Raw genomic sequence first — 22,870 nt, forward strand, 5'->3', positions numbered from 1 at the left:
TTGCTGAAGTCAAATAAAAAGTGACTGATTTAACCTGAAGCAGGGGACGTGAACTCTCCTGTATTTCAATGTGCATGCAAATTATTGCTGGGATGAACATGGGTGCACGGTATTTTTGTCATTTGTAGCGAATACGAACATCTGATTTTTGTATCCGAATAAATGTCAAATATTCGTTTCGGATTTTTTTCATAACACTAATGCAAATACAGTCTGTGGAAACAGTTCTTGCATGTGTCAAGCTGTAGCTTTGTACCCGATTATAACAAAGCCTTTCCCAGTTCCAGTACTGATCCAGGCAGTAGTAACAAGGGGATTCATTGTCATGGGTACACTCCTTACACTGTACATCTGTTTGTTATTGTACAATGCTTTTACTCTACTACAGAAAGTTTTACCAACTGCTCCTGTCTTGTTGGAGCAACTCAGTTGGATTTTCAATTGTAACCGTCTTTGCCTGTCAGGTGGTGGGTTGCTAGCACTGATCTGCTTTCAGAGAGCAGTAAACCTCAGGATTTGCATTTTGTTTTGCATTCTTACATTGTTGCAAGATGAAAATGGAACTGCAGTATTTTTTTATTTTAAGGAAGAGCTATATTTACCTACAGCATAACCGTGATGAATCATTTTAGAAATGACTGCCAAGGACAAGGTCATTGAGATGGTAGCTACTGTAGCTTGACAGGTTGGTGGGAATTGAAATGGAAGTGGCGTACCCAGGATAGCACAGGAGGTGAGGGGCTGAGCTGGGGTGAGATGTTGTACCAGTATGGGGACACATGTCTCAATGGCTTGTGTGCACAGTACTGTCTGTTTTAAAACTGCAATGTCCCGCAAGCATAAATATAATGGCTGTCTTCAGTTCTGCCATAGCCTTGTATGCACTCCACTATCACAATTTGATATTCTTGCCAAAAATTAATATGCGAAAAACACATAATTAAGCTTGCAAATATTTATGGCTTTAGAGTAGTCGTCAATGTTCGACCATTTGCAAGCGCAAGACTTGATGTAGGAGAGACCCACTACCACACACATGCTGAACTTGCCATTGGTCTGATATGGAGGAGTTATCACTGAAATTGGAATTGCCCTACAGTTACAGTGACTTATTTTGGTCAGAAAAGTTAAGGTTTTCCTCGGTTGTGGGATCCTTTTCCTTTTCTCTGATGCGTTGCTTTAGTCTCTTGGCTGCAGTTTGAACATGTTTCTATCCAGTATCTTCAGAGTAAACAGATTTCCAGCTCACCGCGCCACTGAGAGGACAGCCTCTGCCCTCTTCTATCTGGCTGGGCTGTGCTGGGGATCCTGTGAGCTATCCGATCTGGCTGTGCTGTGCTGGGGACCCTGTGGGCTCTCTGATCTGGCTGGGCTGTGCTGGGGATACCTGTGGGCTCTCTGATCTGGCTGGGCTGTGCTGGGGATACCTGTGGGCTCTCTGATCTGGTTGGGCTGTGCTGGGGACCCTGTGGGCTATCTGATCTGGCTGGGCTGTGCTAGGGACCCTGTGGGCTCTCCTGATCTGGTTGGGCTGTGCTGGGGATACCTGTGGGCTCTCTGATCTGACTGGGCTGCGTCCACAGTTTATGAACAACCAGAGCGTAAGGCTGGCTTGTGATTTAGTTTGAAGACGATGACTTGCTTTAATAACCTCCTCCTCTTGCAGACAGAGCTATGTCTCAATCACTACCTCTGCCAGCAGATTGAGTGGCTTTCCCTGATGCCCTCCTGTAGCCAATTATCCCCTGTTGGTAATGTAGAGAAGCTGCTAACACTGCCATGCTGCTGGTATGCTTTAGCAGGGCTGGATTAGGACTGAAAGTACAGTGCAAGAACCACTGTGATGAGAGCCCCGTTTACAATCTACCAAGACAGTTGGTGAGTCAGAGGACCAATCCTCTCTTATGCAGTCTGGCCCCCTGCCTGGTACACAAGTAAAATACATCCTATTAGGGGACTGAATTAGCTGCTTCCCTGTCATGGAGACCAGCCCTGCCCTGCCCTGGCAGCATTGGCAGTGGGGTCACAGCAGGAGAGAGATTTCTACTGTGCCATTGTGCTGCTCAGTGGTGTGGGAACAGACCATTTCAAGCACAGCCTCCCACCCAGAGACTGCTCGGATGTTCCCTTTGCATTTGAAGCATTAGCCGCTGCGTGCTCCAGGTGGTGGTGGGGTTAATGTTTAATCCTACAGAGCAGTATGCTGTTCTGCAAGCAGAACAGATACGTGCTGCACCCCAAACTCTGGGCACCTATCAATATAAAAGCCAGTGTAATGATTGAGTTGTAAATGCAGATTGTGATGCTGATTCTCAGGTAAACATCAAGGGGCTGGCTGTGTGCTATGCTTATTGTGCCTGTCCAGCCCTCTGTCTGTCGCACGCTACATGGTGAACACGAGAACTGCTATTTTCACCATACTTTTATCATTCACTCCTACCCTCCTATAGACTAATTGCATTTGGCAACAATAAGATAAGTGTGTGTTTGTTTTTTTTTTCTTTTTTTCAGATATTTAACCTTTCAGATACAGTGTGATTATTGTGAGGACACACTGTACATGGGGGCACTGGTTTAAGTTCTACAATATATTGGTTTCATGCATTCGGACCATGGCCATGACCCAGCTGTGAGGACAGTTTTAATGGGTGTCCTCCATCCCCTCTTTGCGCTCTGAAAACTGCAGACTTCTCCAAACGCTCTCTCTCTCTCTCTTGTTTGAAATTGTTCACATTTCAAAGGTTCCATATTGGCTCTGAGTGGATTTTTGGCCCAACGTTCAGCTCTGCAGCTACAGAGAGGGGCGGGGGCGGGGGCGGGGGGGGGGGGGGGGGGGGGTTGTCAACATTCATTATTGTGTGTTGCAGCCATACCTTGCGGCTTTGAAAAGTGGAGTTTTGAAGTGCGGTAAAAGGTTATATTTGCAAGTGGCACATCTTAAACCTGTCCTACAGGTCAATTCCTTTCCAAGCAGCCTCATTGACAGGCAGGTTGATATAGGGCCTCCATAGGCTTGCATTTCCCCTGCCCCAGGAATACAGCTGGGGTGTGCTTCAGGGTTTGCCTACATCTTGAAAATGCAGCGGATGAAATTAACCAGCAGGTTATAATGGGGATCGCTGGAAAACCATTGTAAAATTCAGACTCCACTGTTGTTGAAACTACCAACAGGTACTTTTAAAAATGAGTGGCATTTAACAACATAGGAGTGAAAAACTAAAGGATTAAATAACTGATGAATAAAGAAAAAGAAATAATTAAGGACTACTGTAGCTCTTAAACATCTCATTACAAAAATGCAAAAAACTAAGTTTTGAAAGCTTTGAGCCATGCTTAAGAGACAGTATTTGAAAGTATATATTAATGCTGTTGCAATCAGTATTGTTTATAGTGATGTATAAAATAAATGTGGCATTCAACCTTTTTAAAATGAGTGGAATTTCATGGAATTAAATTCTATTTCCTTTCATTCCAATTCTGTGTCCTGAAGATTTAAATTCCAATTCCAATTCTTGAATTGAATTGGAATTTACCAAGAAATTCCAGTTCCATTCGGAATTGACCCCAACCCTGACGTGAACCACAGCCATTGCTGGCTGTCAGGGAAACTGTAATGTGCAGGGGTGAGTTCCGCTCTGCTGGAAGTGCTGTGGAAATGAGTCGGTCCCTCCAATTCACTGTCTCCTGCAATCTGCGTCTTGCATTTCTACTAAACCTCATTAGGCAAGTTTTTCAGTTCAATTGAGTTATTACACTGCTGGGAATCGAGCCGCATGTGCATTTGAAAGCTTGAAAAAAATTAAAGGTACAGTACATTATTTTTTCCACGTATTTAGTGTGTTCCTTCCTCATTTCTGTAAACCCTTTTATATCTGCTGCCTAATAACAGCATGCGAATGGTGAAGATAACATTAATCTCTATAGGTGACCATGCACCCTGCCAGTTTGTTTCTTTCAAAGCAATACAGAATATTATTTTAATACAACCCGTTACTTCCTTATGCAGGCAGCCTAATCTAATCATGTTTTTACTGTATAAGGCTGCATATTTTTTTTATAGTTGTGTCAAAGTGAGGGTAGATTCAGATTTGCAGTATTTTCTTTTCTTTTGTTCAGAGCCAATGGAAGCTTACCTTCACAACTTTGGGTACGGCTTCAAAATACAAAGTGATTGTAGCTAACAATATTACCTGTTGGGCACTTTCATTCATTATACAGGCATAGGTCTCAAGTGTGCAGTTTTTTGCTCTTCTTTGGTCTCTCTCCGGGGCCACCGTGTCCCTTTGGTGCTGTGATGACCAGGATTGGACACGGTATTCCAGGTGTGCTCTCACCAGTGCATTATACAGCCTCATCAGAACACATTTGGTCCTTCCAGGTTTTATCATTTGAATAAGGAGTTAATAAAGACCAGGCAGGCTTTAGGCCTTGAGGGCTGGAATTATGAATCCGTCTTCCATTATAGGGCAGTGTCTTTAACCCTGCTGTACATAGAGATTCCAAATGAAAATAAGGAGTTGATTATATCCGAGCATGCACAGATATTACAGTTGCACAATTTTTTCTGATGATCTACAAGCTGCTAGTCTCAAACAGTAAAAGTGTTGTTCACTGTTATGATATAGAGAAAGCCTTCGGCTGTAGAAATTAATCCGATCCAGGAATTGGGGGGGGGGGGGGGAGGGGGGGGAATACTTTGAATGAGAAACTTCAAGGCATCAGTGAAAGAATTCTAATGTACATTCTCCTTCAGCAGACTAAAGTAAGATCTTTGTTCTGTACTGTACTTGGCATATTAGCATTTTAATGAAGTGCTTCAGTTGTAAGTGGTAGTATTTGATTTATCATGTAATCCACTTACAGCAAGAAAGAGTCTGGTCTTCTGTTCATTCATTGAGAAGTTCAAGAGCAGTGTATATCTACATACTATGAGACTTCAGTAGTGCAGATGACGTTTGGCAGGACAGGGTTAAGGCAGTACTGCTTTGTTTAAAAGTTGTCAAGCCGGATTTCTCCTCTCTTCTGGTTTGACTATATAAGTTCAGGTGAGTTTTAATGTTGAGCTTGCTGTAAAACCTGGAATGGCTCAAACTGCTTTGTAATGCGAGTATCTCCTAGCTCTGTAAGGAACACTTCAGCAGTTATGCGCTGCACAGAGCGAAAGAGATCTGAAGCACAGTGCAGCTTCGAAAGTGTAGAACGTGGGGCTTGCCTGTGAGCTCTGAAAGGACACCTGATCTGAATACACGGCAGTGCAAGTCAGTCAGGCGTGGCTCGGGCCACACTGCACAAACAGCAGCTCTCTGCTGCAAGGACTCCCCGTATGTCTAAATGGGTGAAAGGGATTCCTCGTTCTAACAGTTAGCAGGTATTCCGAATCCAAGACCTGACTCACTTCATATGCATGCAGAAAAAAAAGCACATTACAAAAGCTTCTCATCAGCAACATTGCCTTGTGAAAGAGGACCGCTCTTCACAAAGTGCTGCAAGTGTTATAATGTACACCATGCATTATTTATATGTACTGTACTTGGATTCGCTATGCCTTCTGCTTTGGTTTTTATTTATAGTGCAGGGACTAATACTCTGAGTCTGCTTTAAAAGTTATTTGGTGACAAAAATGACTGTCCGTGGGAAGCCAATGCATAAATGATGTCCAAAATAATAAACACATTCTACTGTACAGAGTAATGTTTCTCTGCTTTGTTTTAATATGGAGTTATTGACTATGCTTGCTAGCCTGGCTCTTCACCCACTGAAGCGAGGTGGATTGAAAGTGACCCGGGATGTGCAGCAACAGCTGTAACTTCTGTCCCCTCCAAGTGTGTGTTGTGTTTTTTGGTTTTTTGTATTGACATTCAGCATTTAGACCCCATGTTTGAAAAAGGACATTGGTTAGTAAACCTGGTGAATAATCCAAGTGCAAACAGCAATGGAGAATTATACAAAACACACATAACAGGATTTTAAATGTGTAAGAAATGTAGACGGTTTAAACCACTCAAGGTGACGGCACTTCTACAAGGCTCTTTAAGAAGCAACTAGAGTTCATAGATTTAAAGATCAGCCAAGACCACTGCAGATCCCTTAATCTCCTTATTGGGATTCTGCTCTCTGCCGGGTGTTGCCAGGCAGCTTGTGTGGTCACTGTAATGCTTGTACTGGCTTGTACTGTAATGCTAGGTCGTTGGTAGGGCTGGGTATCAGCAGTGTCTTCGTGATACGAGGGTCACAATACGATCCGTATCACGATACAGTAAATGAAGCATGAAACATAATCACACAATAGTCTCATTTGCTTGTGCAAGTGTTTGCAGTAACACTGGTAAAGCACTTTTGGTCAAATAAGCTGCACAGTCTGTTATGCTTTTGTTTGACGTTTATTCTTTAAAATCCATTTCTTTAAAACAAAATTACAAATCAGGGCTCCAGATAATGTTTTTGTCTTTGGTTGCCAAATTCAATAGCTGGGTGCCACTTCAGGAGTAAGTTAGTTGCTATCATATTCAACTGCTTAAAATACAACAACTTGTTAAGACGCTAAGACAGTAACTTCATGTCTGTACTCGCTTGTTTGTTGTCACATTCTGCTGAGTGGTTAATCTGTGCAGCTGATGATTGCAATGAACTCAGCATGTTTTATATTTTAAATGTTTTGCAAGTGTTGTGTCTGGAATTGGTGACGGCACCTCTGATTTTGTACAGTGTAACATGTGAAACAGCATGCAGCAGCTCCAGTTCTCTATGTAGTCCTAATCTGACAGCATGCAACATAGACAGCTCTTATTTATTCACTATTTATTTTTCAGTAAATTGCAGTGAGTTGGTTCTGCTATTTTACAAAATTCACACGACTCTCGAACACGATTGGTCACTGTCACAACTGCTGCATGAAACTGGGGTTCCTGTATTCTGCTGGTATTAATACCACCAATGCTAGTAACAGAAATTGTTATTAGCATTGGTGTATTTGTTACCGCCTTCCTCGCACTTCAGTTTATTAAAACGTGTGATATGCGTTTTTTTCCCCCTTAACAGACTGACATCATAGCGCATTCAAAAATATTGACACGCTTTTAAAAGGAGAGGCAGCATTTTTGTGTTACAGGCACCAGTGCGCCTAACCCCGAATAAACTGTTTACAATGTTTTTTGCCGCATTTGCAACCATTTTAGTGCTAGTCTGGAGCCCTGCAAATTCGAGCCTTACACATTTTACACACAGCATGACTCATGGAGAACATGAGGCGAGTCCATACTGGATTTTAAACCGTCCGGATCAGGTTGAATTTCACCATCGCCCTGATGAGATTATCAACATTAATAAACTGCCTCCTCTCAGCTTCCGTTTCACTCAGCTGCCAGCGGACTTGAAGCACCCTGAACACAGTGAATGGTAGGTGAGGCTGCTAGAGTGCATGCTAATAAAGAATGTTCTTCAATTATCAGTGTAGACACAAATTAATGGATGCTCATGTTTGTTAGCAGACAAAATTTTGCTTAAAAAAAAAAAAAAAAAAAGTGGATCGATACAGGGGTCACTGTATTGATTTTTAATTGTATCGTCAAGAAAAGTATCACGGTTCACCGTGTGAATCTGCACACCCCTAGTCATTGGGCTTGGATAGTAATGCGGGGTCGCACCTAATGTGGAACCCCTTTTAAATCAATGCCAAGCTATATCTGCCAGGATTCTCCTATTGGCAACAGGACATGCAGGGGGTGTCACTGCGGCAGATGTGTTTCCCACGATTCTTGCATTTCCAGCGCAGGGTCTGTTTGGCGCACAGAAGGGGCTTGTTGTGTGAGAGCAGCCCTCAGAACTGCATGCTCGGGGCACAGAAGGGGCTTGTAGTGTTGTGTGAGTCAGCAGCCCCCAGGACCACAACCCATCTGTTGAGCTGTAGAGGTAGTCGTGGGTTAAAGCCACAGCGCTGGATCTATTGTGGTGAGAGAATTCTGTTAGGGGGCAGATTACTGGGCCTCTAGATCGTGAGGAAAGAGCTTTGCCAGGGGTCTGATCCAGACAGTCCAATCGCCGTGAGACGTGCTCGGCCTAATCCTGCACAATCTCTCTTCAGACTGCTATTAATTAGGGGGCTCTACAGAGCTGCCTGGTGCATGCGGAGCTGCACAGCACAGGAGGCTGTCCTGATGTTCCCCAAGCAGACATGCAATTCATTGGAAATCAACATCTGTTCACAGTTTAAAAATAGTTATAGGTTAGTTTCAGAATAATCCCATAAATCATTCCTGGCATACACTTCCATTAGCTGCAGTATGTAGGTCTTGAAAGAAATGTGCAGTTTTTCTCAAAAGCGTGGTTATATAAAAAAATAGATTAGTCTTGCTCCATTTCACCTGGACAGTGATGTTGTCCCCACCGGTCAGACCCCTATTTCCTGTCATAACCAGCAGGCTGCTATTGACTGACATGCTTTTTAGCCAGTGAGCTGCTTCAACCCTGAAAACCCTGCTGAGGTGCAATGACCTAGGAAGGGGAACAGTAACAGAATACCTGAAAGCAACGTAACCAACCAAAATACAAGCCTTATATCAAATGAAATGCATGAAAGAGAAGATGTGTGGGATTGATTCATTAACTAGAACCACTTTAAGAAGCCCCTTAGACACACGGGATAAAAAAGAAAAGCACCTGGCTTATGCTGGCACACAACCTAGCATCCAGTCAAAAGGCTTGAATGGTCCTTTTATTGAGTTTGTTGGAGTCCGGAGGTATTCTTTTAATACAAGTTTGACTCCTTCTTTTGAAATGCCCCTTGCCTCTCCTGTGCTTCTGTGTTGGTCTTGGTGTTGCACTGTCTTTTTTTTTTTTTTTTTTTAAATTTAGTCGTTGCCAATCAGTTTTTTTTTATTATTTTCTCCCCAATTTGAAATGCCCAATTATTTTTAGGCTGAGCTCACCACTACCACCCCTGCGCTGACTCGGGAGGGACGAAGATGAACACACGCTGTCCTCTGAAGCGTGTGCCGTCAGCCGCCCGCCTCTTTACACTCTGCAGACTCACCGTGCAGCCGCCTCAGATCTACAGCGTCGGAGGACAACGCAGCTCTGGGCAGCTTACAGGCAAGCCCGCAAGCGCCCGGCCAGACTACAGGGGTCGCTGGTGCGCGGTGAGCCGAGGACCCCCTGGCCGACCTAACCCTTCCTCCCCCTGGACGACGCTCGGCCAATTGAGCGCCGCCCCCTCGGAGCTCCCGTCCACGGTCGGCTGTGGAATAGCCTGGACTCGAACTGGCGACGTCCATGCTACAGAGCGCATCCTGCACTCTAGCGAGTGCTTTTACTGGATGCGCCACTCGGGAGCCCAAGTGGTGTTGCACCTTCTGAACACAATAGCTATGCATTCACTACTCCACGATCGCTAACAAGAGGTTGAACGCAATTCTAATCCCTCAATTTGTAAGGCACAGGCTGCTTGGCTTCCAAGCGTGTCGCTCTGTTAATAAAGCAGAGCCCACCCTGCTTCCTCCTGTCAGAAAATCACGTGCTCCCATTTAATAATGTTGGCACGTTCTGCTAGAAGTCACGGACCTAGTGTGGAATAAACAAGGGAATCTGTTTCCCTAGCAACAAATTGCTGGGTTTGCAAAAAAATAAATAAAAAGGAAGCAAAATTGAAGCACAGCTAGTCATACTGGCTTATTTTAACAGTTAAGATGAGTATTCTGAGTAATTAGTTTAAGACTGCAAATTACTCAAGGTAACTCGCTCAGTTCCATCCCCCCCCCCCCGAAGACCACCTAGGTAGCAACTCAAGTGACATTACAGACTGTATTGACTCTTGTTTAGAGCTTCTGAGCCATCACCAGTGAGAGCCTGGTAGATACAGTGGCTCTTGTGCAGTGCTGAACTGTTTCCAGTTGCTAAAAGGTTTGTGCTTCTCTAACTGCTTCTTGCTCTTCTTGACTAATCGTGCATCTAATGCATTCAGTATTACTTCACGGATATTCAGTTAGGATGTAGCTTGCTGATTGCATCTCTAATGTTGGTTCAGATAAAAGTCCTCTCTGCAGTCACATGCCAAGCCATCTCACAAGAACAGCTGGAACCCCAAAATGTTTTCTAGGTGGGTGTACAGCACACTGCAGATTTTTTAGTCTTTTGTTGCTCAAACACCTGCTTATGTGCAAACTGGTACAGGGATTGTGAATAGCAGTGGGGGGAATGCTACTTGGTTTTAGATGCCTTACTTCCACCTGGAGCTACCATGAAATTGGTGCAGCCATTAGTTTTAATTCCAGGCTCACCCATCCAAGAAAAAACTGCTTCAGTTTGACTAATGGAGGCATTCAGGAAGTACAGGAGTTCAAGTACAAAAGCAACATCATAGTCGGCATGACTGTATCCGAGCAGAAGATTTAAAGCTGTTCCAAAAGGCTTTAAAGAACATACAAGAGAGAAACCAGTTTGTAAATGTATGGAAATGATAGCTAACAAGCGTGGGCAGAGGAATCTCTGTATGTGGGCCTCTCTGTACTCTGTATGCACAGCACACACGGCAGGGGAGCTGGAAAGGAACATGCCCCCAGGCATTGCGACACTGTGAATTATTACAACAGCGTCTTGCCCAAGTGAAATGTATCATTCTGTTGAAGTGAATAATCGATAAAGCATTGGGGAGGGGCAGATTTAATTTCCTGTTGATACAGTAAAAAGGTGAGGGATTGTACAGTGCATGTGCTTGCTCCCTAAGAGAGGTAGTGATGGAAGTTCTGTTCCCCGTCTGGGTGTTAGGTGATGATGATACTTCGATTTATTTGTAATATATAACTTGGTTGTTTTAGTGTTTTACCTCTTTCATAAAATAGGAGTTAGAGACTGGAGAAAACACTGCGTTTCCACCTTCCTGTTCTGGAATCTGGTCTCCATTTGAGATCTCTGAGAGTCTGTGGAAGGCTGCACATGTCAAAGGTTTCTAAAAAGGCCTTGTTATGGGTGGATATGATTAAGCTATGTTCAGATCTCTGAGAGTCAGTGGAAGGCTGCACAGTTTCTAACAGACCTTGCTGTGGGTGGAGACGATTTCTCTTCATTGTGGCTCAATAAGAGCTCCTGTGCTCATAGGTCCTGTCTTAACAGCATGTTGAGTGGACGTGTAACTCTGCTGTACTGTAATGCTGAACCAAAGGGTTATTAATATAACCAATAGGGATTTCAGTTTTATGAAGCAGTCCGTTATGGAATCTATAACAGTTCTATCGATCAATTTGTTTTCATATTTAGGCTTGCTGTTGGTTAGTATGTACAGTGGGTGTGTTGTGTCCAGTCTCTGTAATGACAGGCTGTGATTGCTGGTGGATGTGAGGTCGTGTCTGGGGCAGGCAGTGAGAGACAGACTGTTTTATGATGAAGTGATTTTCTCTTTCACCTTCCAGCCCCCTAGCTCTGATCTCACAAGCACTGTAATTTATAATCTAGGAAAGCCAGAACTGGGCAAAGCAGGGCTCACATTAGCGTTGTGCACAGGTGGCGTTTGTATAAAGAGACCATATGCAGTTTGAAGTTTGGTTTAACAGTAAGGGACTGTTTGTGGCACAGTGTCATACACATCCTGAAAGTGTAGCTAATATTACTACCTAGTACAATACACATGGAGCACAATATCATACACATCATGATGCATGCAGGTCTCTATATGATGTGCAATACAATACCTATTACAGTCCTACTTTTGAATGATGTGTCACAACATCAAGCGATCATTAATGACGGGCTATTTTGTGTGTATATGTATGTGTTGTGACAGAGCAGAGGCTCTGTGTGTGTGCGTGTGCGTGTTTTGTGGCTGGCCGCAATCTTTGCTCCGGTGCAGAGGAACAGCCTGGGGCCAAGACTGCCAACTTTGCCCAGCAACATGATTTCGTTGGTTTGACTGATTTTGTTTTATTAGTTAAACCAATTAAATAATGTGTCTGTACACATTTAATTGTGTACAGTTATAATATGGGAAACAGCAAGCCCTGATCTGACAGCATGTAACACAGACTGCTCTTATGATTGGCATGTTACCATTTGTTTCCAGTAAAAACAAGTTCAAATTGCAGTGGGTTTGTTCTGCTATTTACAGTATTATGCAATCAATCTTGTAAGCTGCAATACATTTCATTTAATTCTCCTAATGTTTATTTTTTTTCTCGGCAGTACACTTCCTAATTACAGTCCCACGTATGTCTATGCATTCTGCTTTCACCTTCCTTAAAACCGTCAGTTTGATAAATAATCTTTGTCTTCGCTGCAACTGCTGACCCTGCTTTCATACAAGACTCCCGCTACATTACTTTCATTCTGGTAATGTCTTAAATTACTGCGGCTGAAGAGATATTATCAGCTCATCATCTAACTAGGGAATCTGCTGCACAATTAAATCATCCTTAAAGTCTACGGTAAGCAATGTAACCAAATCTATTCCATCTGGGATAGTTGTGGCTGCTAAAGAAAATGCAACAGATGAAAAAATCTGTTTGTGTTGACTCAACTTTATTTAGGTACCCTGTGATTTGACTGGCGAAAAGTAATGTTGGTTAATTGGAATTCACAGAACTTTTTTCATCTTGGTACGGTAACCTTTTTGCTTCCTTTTTTGTTTAATTATTGAGTTTTGTGCTGCATTATATCCCTTCATTAAAATGATTCAGGGCATATTGTTAATGGAATGTGTTAATGGAAAGATACATTTTTACACAACAGTACTCGCAAGTTTGGTCACCATCACAACTGTTGCATGAAACTGGGGTTACTGTTTTTTGCTGGTGTCAATCCAACACATGTATGCATATTATTATTATTATTATTATTATTATTATTATTATTATTTCTTTCTTAGCAGACACCCTTATCCAGGGCGACTTACAATTGTTATAAGATATCACATTATTTTTCCGTTCAATTACCCAGTTATACAGTTGGGTTTTTACTGGAGCAATCTAGGTAAAGTACCTTGCTCAAGGGTACAGCAGCAGTGTCCCCTCACCTGAGATTGAACCCACGACCCACCGGTCAAGAGTCCACAGCCCTAACCACTACTCCACACTGCTGCCCACTTACAAGCATTTAGCATCCTTCTCGCACTTCAGTTTATTAAAACATGTGATATGTGTGGGTTTTTTTTTTCTTCATTTTCTATAGAGACAGACATCATAGCGTGTTCATATATATTGACACATTTGCAAACATTTTAGTTGCAGTCTGGAGCCCAGTAGCTGCAGTCAGTAGTGCCTTTGGCCAAGTATCATGGTACACCCCTCTATTGTGATTTCGTGTATGGGAGGATACACAATGAATCGCTCCACTCCTTCTAGCTGGGGGAGTAATGGATTGGAGTTTCGAATGCTTTCAATACAATTGCCAAGGATTAATTTACGGTGAGTTCTGATTTATTGTTGAACCGAGGTCTGACTTACAACCCCACAGTAAAAGCTCAGGAAAAGTTCCTTCGGGTCAGAAATGATGCAAGAGCTGGGAAATCGATACAGCCTCAACTAAAACCAGTTTGAATGTGTTGGGGCCTGTTTTTCAACAAGCTTGATTAGCATTAGACACTGTAAAATGATCGTCAAAAAAGGAATGCATTCGTTTAAGTAACAAATGGGCTTTTTGAATGCACTTTTGATGCATGTGTTTACCTTGGAAAGGAATAGTGAAAGCAATGTAATACTATTGTCAGTTACCTTGCTGTCATATTTTTATTGCTCTTAGAAACTGATAGTGTCCCTCCCTCCATCTGTCACACTTTGCATAGTGAACACGATTGTAAAGATCATCAGAGGCTACATAATAACACTGTGGAGCCCAGCTGCAGTGTGTGGGAGTAGGTTATCGTACTCATTCCTCTGCTCCAAGCAGCCTGGGCGCAGGAACAAGGAGCTCATAAACTGGGGGTACGTTTTGATCTTGCATATGTGCTGTGTCTGGAACGACATTGTGCCTTTAGGTAAGCACTGTGGAAGCAGACTTCACAAAGTTCAGCTGCACACACCTGCAACTAGGTAGGATATAGAAGACAGGCACTTGAGAGTGCGAGTGAGGCAAGCGACCTGCATCCTGTCCGGACGACAGACCATCTCCGTACCCGAGGTGGCCTTTTAAAAAGCAGTCCACACGCATGCAGGGGGTCCTCATAATCGTGTAATAATGGGTCTCTATTCTGAATGAGGACCTAATTAAGCCTCCCTGTTTTAAGAACGGGTCAAGGGCTCCCAGCTGAGCAGGCATCTGCCAGCAGATTAATTACCATTCTAATTAAAATCTAACGAGCTGAGATCTTATATAATGCTAAATAAACCCCTTTCTGGCCAGGTTGGCAAACAATGCATAATTCATCCATCTTGTCTCTCTGGATTAATAACGGCTCTGTGCTTCTCTTAAAGCTTGAGAGCAAATGTCCAGACAGATCGATAGTGTTTGAAGAGTACCTGTTACTGCTGCGGCTGCCAGGATTCAAGATTCACTGCTGCCCTCACCTAGGAATACTGGCTGAATCACTTGAATAAACTTAAAGAAATGCTTATTTCAGAAACAGGGAGCCCTACTATACAGCAAATGTAACATTATAAGTAACTCTTTCAAGTTGAAAAGGTTTTGATGGGCTCCCGAGTGGCGCATCCAGTAAAAACACTTGTGTAGAGTGCCGGATGTGCCCTATAGTCTGGACGTCGCGAGTTTGAGTCCAGGCTATTCCTTTGTCGACCGAGGACGGGATCTCTCAGGGGGCGGCGCTCAATTGGCCGAGCGTCGCCCGGGGGGAGGGAGGGTTAGGTCGGCCAGGGGGTCCTCGGCTCACCGCGCACCAGCGACCCCTGTAGTCTGGCCGGGCGCCTGCGGGCTTGCCTGTAAGCTGCCCGAGAGCTGCGTTGTCCTCCGACGCTGTAGCTCTTGGGTGGCTGCATTGTGAGTCCGCAGTGTGAAAAAAAAAAAAAGTGGTCGGCTGACGGCACACGCTTCGGAGGACAGTGTGTGTTCGTCTTCGCCCTCCCAAGTCAGCGCAGGGGTGGTAGCGGTGAGCTGAGCATAATAAAATAATTGGCCATTCCAAATTGGGAGAAAATAATTGGCAACGACTAAATTTATATAAAAAAAAAAAAAAAAGAAAGGTTTTGACTAGAGCCTTCAGCGTACTTTTTAACTTGACTTGGAGTCTTAATTTTACTTTTGGAATTGTGATTGACTGTCAGTGTACTTACTAAGGGTTCAGCTGAGCACTAAGGGCACAGTATGGGGTGTGTGTATAATGATGTGCTGGTCACCACTAATGCACACACAAACATTACAATTATTCAAACAAACACAGCTTGTATTCAGAGGCGATGGTTCCCATCACAGAATGTGTAATTTTATATATATTTACATTATTTCACGCCTATTTCTTTTCAAATTGTATTTATTTTTGTTCCCAAGCCGTATCAAAATGAAAGTGTTTGAATTTTAAAATAATATGCATCCAGCACGAAATGTAATTGTAATAATTTAGGTCAGATTTATCTTTGTCCAAAATGTTCTCGAGGAAGGGGAATACCCCGAACCCCTATCCCCCGCTTATCTGCAGCAAATAGTCTGGACCAGCAGTCCAGCTGATGAAACATGGGACCCAAAGTGCCTCTGCAGTCTGTTATTTACATTAGGGTTGCGACAGGGTGGCTGTGCGGTGACATCAGGTCCGAAGCACGGAAGGGAGACACTCTGACACCAGGCAGTACTGCAGTTCAAAAAGAAAAGAAAAGGTTTCGTTTCTCTCGCTCTCTCCGCTCTCGCTCCTAACACCCCGCCCCGGAACATGGAGAGCTGCAGGCTTTTTATACCGTGGCCGAGGGGTTTAACTAGCTGGCAATTATTCTATTACCCCTCGGCCACAATCTGCACAGGTTTTTTAAATTACTGTGGATGGGGCTACCCATCCACGCTACTTAAACAATAAAAAACAAAAACACACGGCTACGCCATCACATTTATAAATAAATCGTAACGATGATGATAATAATAATAATAATACAAAACAAATAAAAAATAACACAGGGGCGGAGGGGGGAAACCCTGTTCTAAAAATAAACAAAACGCTGTACAGGGCTCCTCGCCCTGTTACAAGGGTGTTATGGTGTGTGGCATGTTAATGTTTACTACCGTTTATACCTTAAACAAGCATGACACATTCCTACCAGCTATGCATTCCACATGTCTGCACTCAGGAACCCTTTATGTATACCGGATACACACCTTGGCCTAAAGGAATCACTGACACACAAGGAATCGTTTCACCCTTAACTCTCAACTTCCCTTTGTACTGTATAGCATGTCTCTGTTTGAAATGAGAGCTTACCTTCATCTGTAACACTGCAATGAAGAGATTGTTTTCCAGTATTCCTCCTCTAGGCTTATGGTAGAAGTCTTGTGGTCCTCTCTGTGCTTCTCTTATGCAGTGTGGTGAATGGAAAAGGTCACATTGTGATCACAGGGGTCTGGTTTTAAAGCAGTGTATATCTTGGCATAAGTTCCCTACGTTGGTATTCCACACTTTTTAATTGCCTGTTCACATTCCGTGATTGTGTCTTTTACGCCAGTTGAGTCTCATTAATTCTGTACTTCATGCTTTACCCTGACTGTTTGCATGCCTGTGTCCATGCAGAGGGAGATGAAGGAGCAGCTGGTGGCCCTGCAGGACAGTGAGGGGGGACACATGGAGGCCCTGCAGCTGCTGCAGCGACAGCTCACTGAGACCAAGGTAAGCAGACACTAGCATTAGCAGAGACAGCTCACTGAGACCAAGGTAAGCAGACACCAGCATTAGCATGCAGTACAGCATGGGTAACTGTAACAGTGAAACAAGCATGCAAATGAAACCTATCCATGTGGAGGACATGGTGTATATGAAGAGTGTGTATAGAATGAGCAATGAAAAAGGCAATGATTTGTTTAATGAAAATTGCTTAAGATGTTTGTCCCCAATCAAGAGCCAAGAGCTTTGAACATACTAAGAGTAGCACTGAATAGTGACAGGCGAACCCAAAAACTGGTAGTTGACTAGTCGCACGTCACAGGATTGTGAAGTAATCGTTAAGAGTGTGGTTTCAGATGGATGGATGCACAGTTTTTCTCTCAACTAATCAAGCCTAAAGGAATTAGGCTGCAGTTTTGCCTCCTGGGCTGTGACAATTTGTTGAAGTGGCAATTTCCACCTTTCTACAGTCCTGCCTAGAAATTGATTAATGACAATTTCAAGAATGCAAATTGGTGTTTTGAGCAAGTGTTTAATTTGGACACCTTCTCTAATGGAGGGGAGGTGGGGGTGTCGTTACGCCAGCAGCTGCAATGCTGTGAGGTGGCAGCGTGTTGTTGATTTTTGTTTTGGTTTTGACAGTGAATAATTAAGATACACGGATATTTTGACACTCTGGGGCCTACTGTGATCAGGGCCATTGATAATTTCCACAGAATTGTGTTTTAATTGCAAATGCTGCAACAGTCAAGCCAGCTTCTTCAGTACAAATATCGGGCTTCTGAGAGCTGCTGGAGCTGCCGTTGCAGGTTGATTTGTATTACTTGGAAAGCCCTTTAGTGATACCAGAAAGGTTTAACCACATAATGTACGACATCTCTCCTCATCCCTGCACATTGCAAGGAAAATCTCACATCCTCGTTTCAGCAATGCTCTTGGAGATCGGACTGCCCAGAGCAAACCACTCGCATGCTGTACAAACTCTCTCTAACATCCCAACACCCCGTCCTGCCTGTCCGAGGAGAATCCCATACAAACAAACTCTGTGCAGCATCCCAACATCCCAACACCCCATTCGAGGGGAGTTCCATACAAACACACTCTCTGTACAACAGCCCGTCCTGCCCACTTGAGGGGAGTCCCATCTCCATTAGGGATGCAAGTCGGGTATGATCAGATTGTTTTTTGTTCTCTCTCTCAGCTGTTTTTGACATCCAATCAGTTTTTTGGTAAAACCAAAGTGAAAGTTTAACTGAAAAACTGAACTGCATTTGTGCAGCCAAGGAAATGGGACATACCATTATAACACACGTGTTGTTTTTAGCCGTGACAAATAAGCTCAGTACAGTGTTATTGCATAGTAATTATTTCCCTAGTACCCCCGTTCTCGCTGTGGTTGGGTGTAAATCACATCCTGAGTAGAGCTGCAGCTCATGTGATCTATATAAGGCTCTTACACTTGAATTCAATGTCGATTTTTAGAATGTGCAACAATGTAATCAAACAAAACTCCTTTCAATACATACACAGTAAAGGAAGATCCCTTAATGTTTAAACTGACCTGCGCACCAGAAGCATTTCATTTAAAGCAGTTTCCAGTGTATCCCACGCTTGTTTTTCAGCTTCACCCAGTTTACTGCTTATTCCAGTTTCACAATGGTTTGGGGCCGCTAACATTTTATTTTCTTTAAATTCTTTTTGCATTTGGCTGTTTTTAGTCAGTTTAGCATCATTATTACATTATTTTCTTGCGTCTACCAGAGTAATTGAACAGACGAGACAGACTATTGAGGGCAATCAGTCTTGTCATAAATTTTGATGTATGTTACCATATTAAAGTGAAGGGATGTTAATATGGACCGTCTACATGCAGCAAAGTGTGCAATGAGTTTCCAGAAATGCCACCGGCTTAGTGGTGAGACTGCAGGTGCTTTTTCATTTTACCAAAAATCGTATTCTGCGTTTTACAAGTAGCTAATCAGGACCATCCCATATAGGGTGCTACATATCGCATCGCATGTAATGTTGCTAAGGCTGGGGCGATGCCTAATTTTTCACTATCGATATATCGTTCTCCAAAAAAGCAGATGCATCGATTTTATCGACGCAGTAATACATGTGAAGCTGTGGATTACTGTGTACCATTGCTAGCAACGCTTTAAAAACTATTGTGCATATTAAATTGATTTACATCTGTTTATGCATATAGCAATTAAAATATATTGGATTATTTTATATATTTTTTACCTTATTTGTGTTGATTTGTACCAGTTTGGGGTCAAAGCAAAATTAAGAAAAAAATTGTTTTAAATGCATAACAAGGTCAGAGTAACAGCAGTTTAGTAACAGGAGTGTTGTCCATGGCTTGTATTTGAATTGTGTTAAGGAACATGATAGTGTCCATTTTGTTTTAATATAAGTGATGACTGGCACTGGCCTACAATCTGCCCAGCATTGCTGAATACCTGCTCACTGGGGTCTGATGTTGCCAGGATGCTTAATACTTCTGACCAAAGATACAACTTTTTTAATGATCTTGTTTGTTTTTCTTCATGTTTACTGCGGGGTAGTTCAGATGAATAGGTGCAGGTTTTGTTTGAAGTTTTGTAGGGTGCCACCTCATTAAATGGTCACACAGATTAGTTGTGTTACCGGAGTATCCCAAACATTACTTTTCTTGCCGTCTTACTTTAGAAAATAATTCCCAAACATCGGAAGGTATTGTATTTGTAGCTGTAGATACAGTAATTGTAATTCTAGCACAACGCTCTTAACTTGCTTTGTTGAAGACTCCTGCACAGATGCAATCCCATCAGTGAACACTCACAGGGGGCGGGGCAGGGCGGGGCAGGGGGGAGAAGGTGAGCTCAATTGCATGCAGATTCCTTTGCTTAAACCCTTTACACAAAAATCGATGCATCGCCTCAGCCTTACAGCCCTGTTGGAAGTTAGACATGGGCACACTGTATCAAGGTTTTTTTCGTTTTTATTTTATACAGTATAATGTATGGCAAGGATAGTGCCTGTGACTGCATGTTGACCCAAAGTCTTACTGGACGTTTTTGACACTGAACCGTGCACTTCGAACCGTCTCTAAAATATCGTGCAAGGTTCTTTTGAAACCGCTTTAAACCCAGGTAAATGGGCTTCTGAGACATTTCACATATCACTCTTGTGGTTTATGTTACAGAACCCCTTGATGCTTGTGTGTTTGTGGGGTTGTGTGTGTGTGGTGGTTTTTTTTTTTAAACCAATTATCCCAATTTTTATAATTCTAATTCCTGGGAATAAAATAGTACAGCCAGTCGGTAAAATGTAAACACTTTTATTTAATCTCAACACAGTGGGTTACACTGGACGTGATGGATCGGCTACTGCTGCTCACTAACCTGTTCTGAGCTCACTTCTTGTATACCCTCTCGCTACGTGACTTTGTGACCTAAGCTTGTTTGTTTTTACAGTTCTCCTCCACCCTATTTCATCAGGACACTGATCATTTCTTAACCATGTGTTTTCCTGAGATGTGGTGCAGTTGTTTCACATCCCCCTCTAGCCATCTTAAATGCCTTTTTAGGGAGTTGGTTAGAAAGCACTGCAATCTGGAGATTATTTTGCTGACGGCTAAACTGAGAACAGTGAATGTATGTGCAATAATATGAACCCATAACCTTTAATCTCTTAAATGAACTTTCCTGCAATGCAATTATATTTGCTTGTAATTCACAGCAGCCCATGTATTATTCTACATACATCAAGTAGACATTTAGGGTAATGCCTTCATCACCGTTTTCTTTTTAAAACAGTTTGGATTTTTGTTAAAGCTTTGTACTATTAGTTGCCTGGCTGCTGATGAGTCCCCCTGTTGTGATTTATCCTCGGCAGAGCCTCCTTGGTGAGTGTATTTAACTCATGAAGAGACTGTGGGGCTTGTCGGGCATGGACTGCCTCGCAACAGCAGGGCCACAGTGTGTGTGTGTGTGTGTGTGTGTGTGTGTGTGTGTGTGTGTGTGTGTCTTTAGGATGGTAAAGCATTAAAGGCCTCTCTCCTCGACCTGCCCTTTAATGGGATAGCCTGAAGATTAATAGCTTTTTTACAGGAGAGTTCTTAAACCTTCAGGTTTTTAAAGTTAATTCACAAATGCAGGAGTTTGAGCAATCAGACCCTTTTTTAAATAGTTCCTTCCCTGTATACTCATTCATGCTGCTGTGAGAAGAGCAGATTTAGCAGGGGCCGGATTCCTGAAATTCCTTTAATACACAGAGTAGGAACTCCCACTAGCCCTGCCCATGTGAAATTGAATAACCCTGTATATGTGTAGAGTGTAAGAATGCCCTCGCTCTCCCCCAGTCATCTGCGAACAGCCTGCGCGCCACGCTGGCCGATGCGTTCGAGCGGCTGCACCGGTTCCTGCGCGAGCGGCAGAAGTCCATGCTGGAGGAGCTGGAGACGGACACGGCGCGCACGCTCCGCGACATAGAGGACAAGATCCAACGCTACAGCCAGCAGCTGCACGACGTCAAGGAGGGGATCCAGATCCTGCAAGAGCGCCTGAGCGAGAGCGACCAGCACGGCTTCCTGCAGGGGGTGGCCCTGACTTCCGAGAGGTAGGACCGCTGCCATTGACAACTTCCGCAGGACCAGTCAAACTGTACTGCATGCAAGCCAATTAACAAAAAGAAGTGTCTTCATTATTTCTAGAGCAGCTTTTTAAGCTGATGGATGTATTGATGGATACGATCTAATCACATGCATGCATAGATTTCTATCATGGCTCACCTCTGTTTTAGGTAACCCTAATAAGCATTAATCTATGTAATACTTGTGTGAAGTTTCCATTGTGTAGTCAGCATCTAAGGACTTAAGGCAGCAAGACTGGCTTCCTCCTGAGGAGCAATTTGAAGGCCGTGGTGCAACAAGAACAGCTTGGAAGCCATTTTGAAGACACATTTTAGTTGCTAAAGCTCTTGCTTCTATGTTACTTTTTTTAAAAATTGAATTTATTTTTTTTGGAACAAATGAGACTAGAGTGTTTCTGATTGGCTAGTTCAGCTCAACCAGAAACTGAGAAACTAGTGTCAAGTTCACCAACATTTTAAAAAGAGTGAAGTTAATAGTATGTTCCTGAATACATTGCCTTGAATACGACTAGTCAGTGTCTCCTGAATTTGTAATTACTTGGATTACTTATGTGTGTGTGTATTGATAAAATAAGGCAATATGACCTACAGAGGGGACTGACTGTACTATGTGTGCATTTCCATGCAGGGAAACCAATATAAAAGTGCATGTTGCACAATTGCTAGCACTGCATGCTGTAGCATTAACCTGGGTAGTGTAGATAAGGAGCAGGTGTGAAGGAGCTGAGGTTATTCCTGGTCAGTTAACCTGTGGTTAATTCCTCTGGTTTATGGAGATTTCATGATTTGTTCTTTGAGATACAGTATTCATATCACAGTTTCAACAAGTTACAAACTCCAATTCCTGTCGCTAATACAGCTGGTAATATCTCACAAAACCATTTCCTATACTGATTCCTCAGGCAAAATGTACAGTATAGTTACCCTTCACCTGTGACCTAAGATGACATAGCGGGGTCCTGTGAATTTGGTTTAATAAGGATTTAGTGTTTTTGAGAACCTAAACGCAACTGAATTAGAGGATTCCCGAGGTCAAGTCCGACGGCAACAATTAGCCCTTGCATACCAGCTCTGTAAAATTCAAGGATGTCCTTGAAAAACCTGATAACCCCCTATTGTTTTCTTTAGCTAACCTATGAACTCTGAAAATGTAAATGTTTGTGTGGTGTTGAGATTTTCTCCCACATCATTATTTTATGTTTCTTATTTCCTGTAATAGTTGGTTGTTGTGTTTTCTGAATTGACCGCTGTTTTACAGTTTGGTTAAAGGTTCAAATGGGCCTTCTTTATATCCAAGTCCTACTGCACAGATTTGTCATATGGGCTGTCCTGCGGACTTCATACTTTTATTAACAAATGCTTTGTCTGATTTGCTCTAATAAGATACTGCTCCAAACAACAACAACAAAGTACCTGTTCTACCAACCCTGCTGGGAACCATGAGTTTGTGAATGTTAGCAAACCTATTGAAACACCTGTGCATCAAGAACGAACATGTTGCTT

General features: G+C 42.9%; 1 protein-coding gene across 2 annotated transcripts in view; it reads left to right on the plus strand.

The window, feature by feature from the left end:
* The window catches only part of LOC117425403 (E3 ubiquitin-protein ligase TRIM62-like), a 65,966-nt gene that overhangs the window by 37,734 nt on the left and 5,362 nt on the right, over positions 1 to 22,870 (plus strand). For both annotated transcript variants that reach the window (XM_059001948.1, XM_059001947.1), the window contains exons 2-3: positions 16,640 to 16,735; positions 21,078 to 21,334. In XM_059001948.1, coding sequence (XP_058857931.1) covers positions 16,646 to 16,735; positions 21,078 to 21,334 — 347 coding nt within the window. In that variant the 5' untranslated portion in view covers positions 16,640 to 16,645. The remainder of the gene's footprint in view (positions 1 to 16,639; positions 16,736 to 21,077; positions 21,335 to 22,870) is intronic.

The sequence above is a fragment of the Acipenser ruthenus genome, chromosome 27 (genome assembly GCF_902713425.1).
Source record: "Acipenser ruthenus chromosome 27, fAciRut3.2 maternal haplotype, whole genome shotgun sequence".
Classification (NCBI taxonomy): domain Eukaryota; kingdom Metazoa; phylum Chordata; class Actinopteri; order Acipenseriformes; family Acipenseridae; genus Acipenser; species Acipenser ruthenus.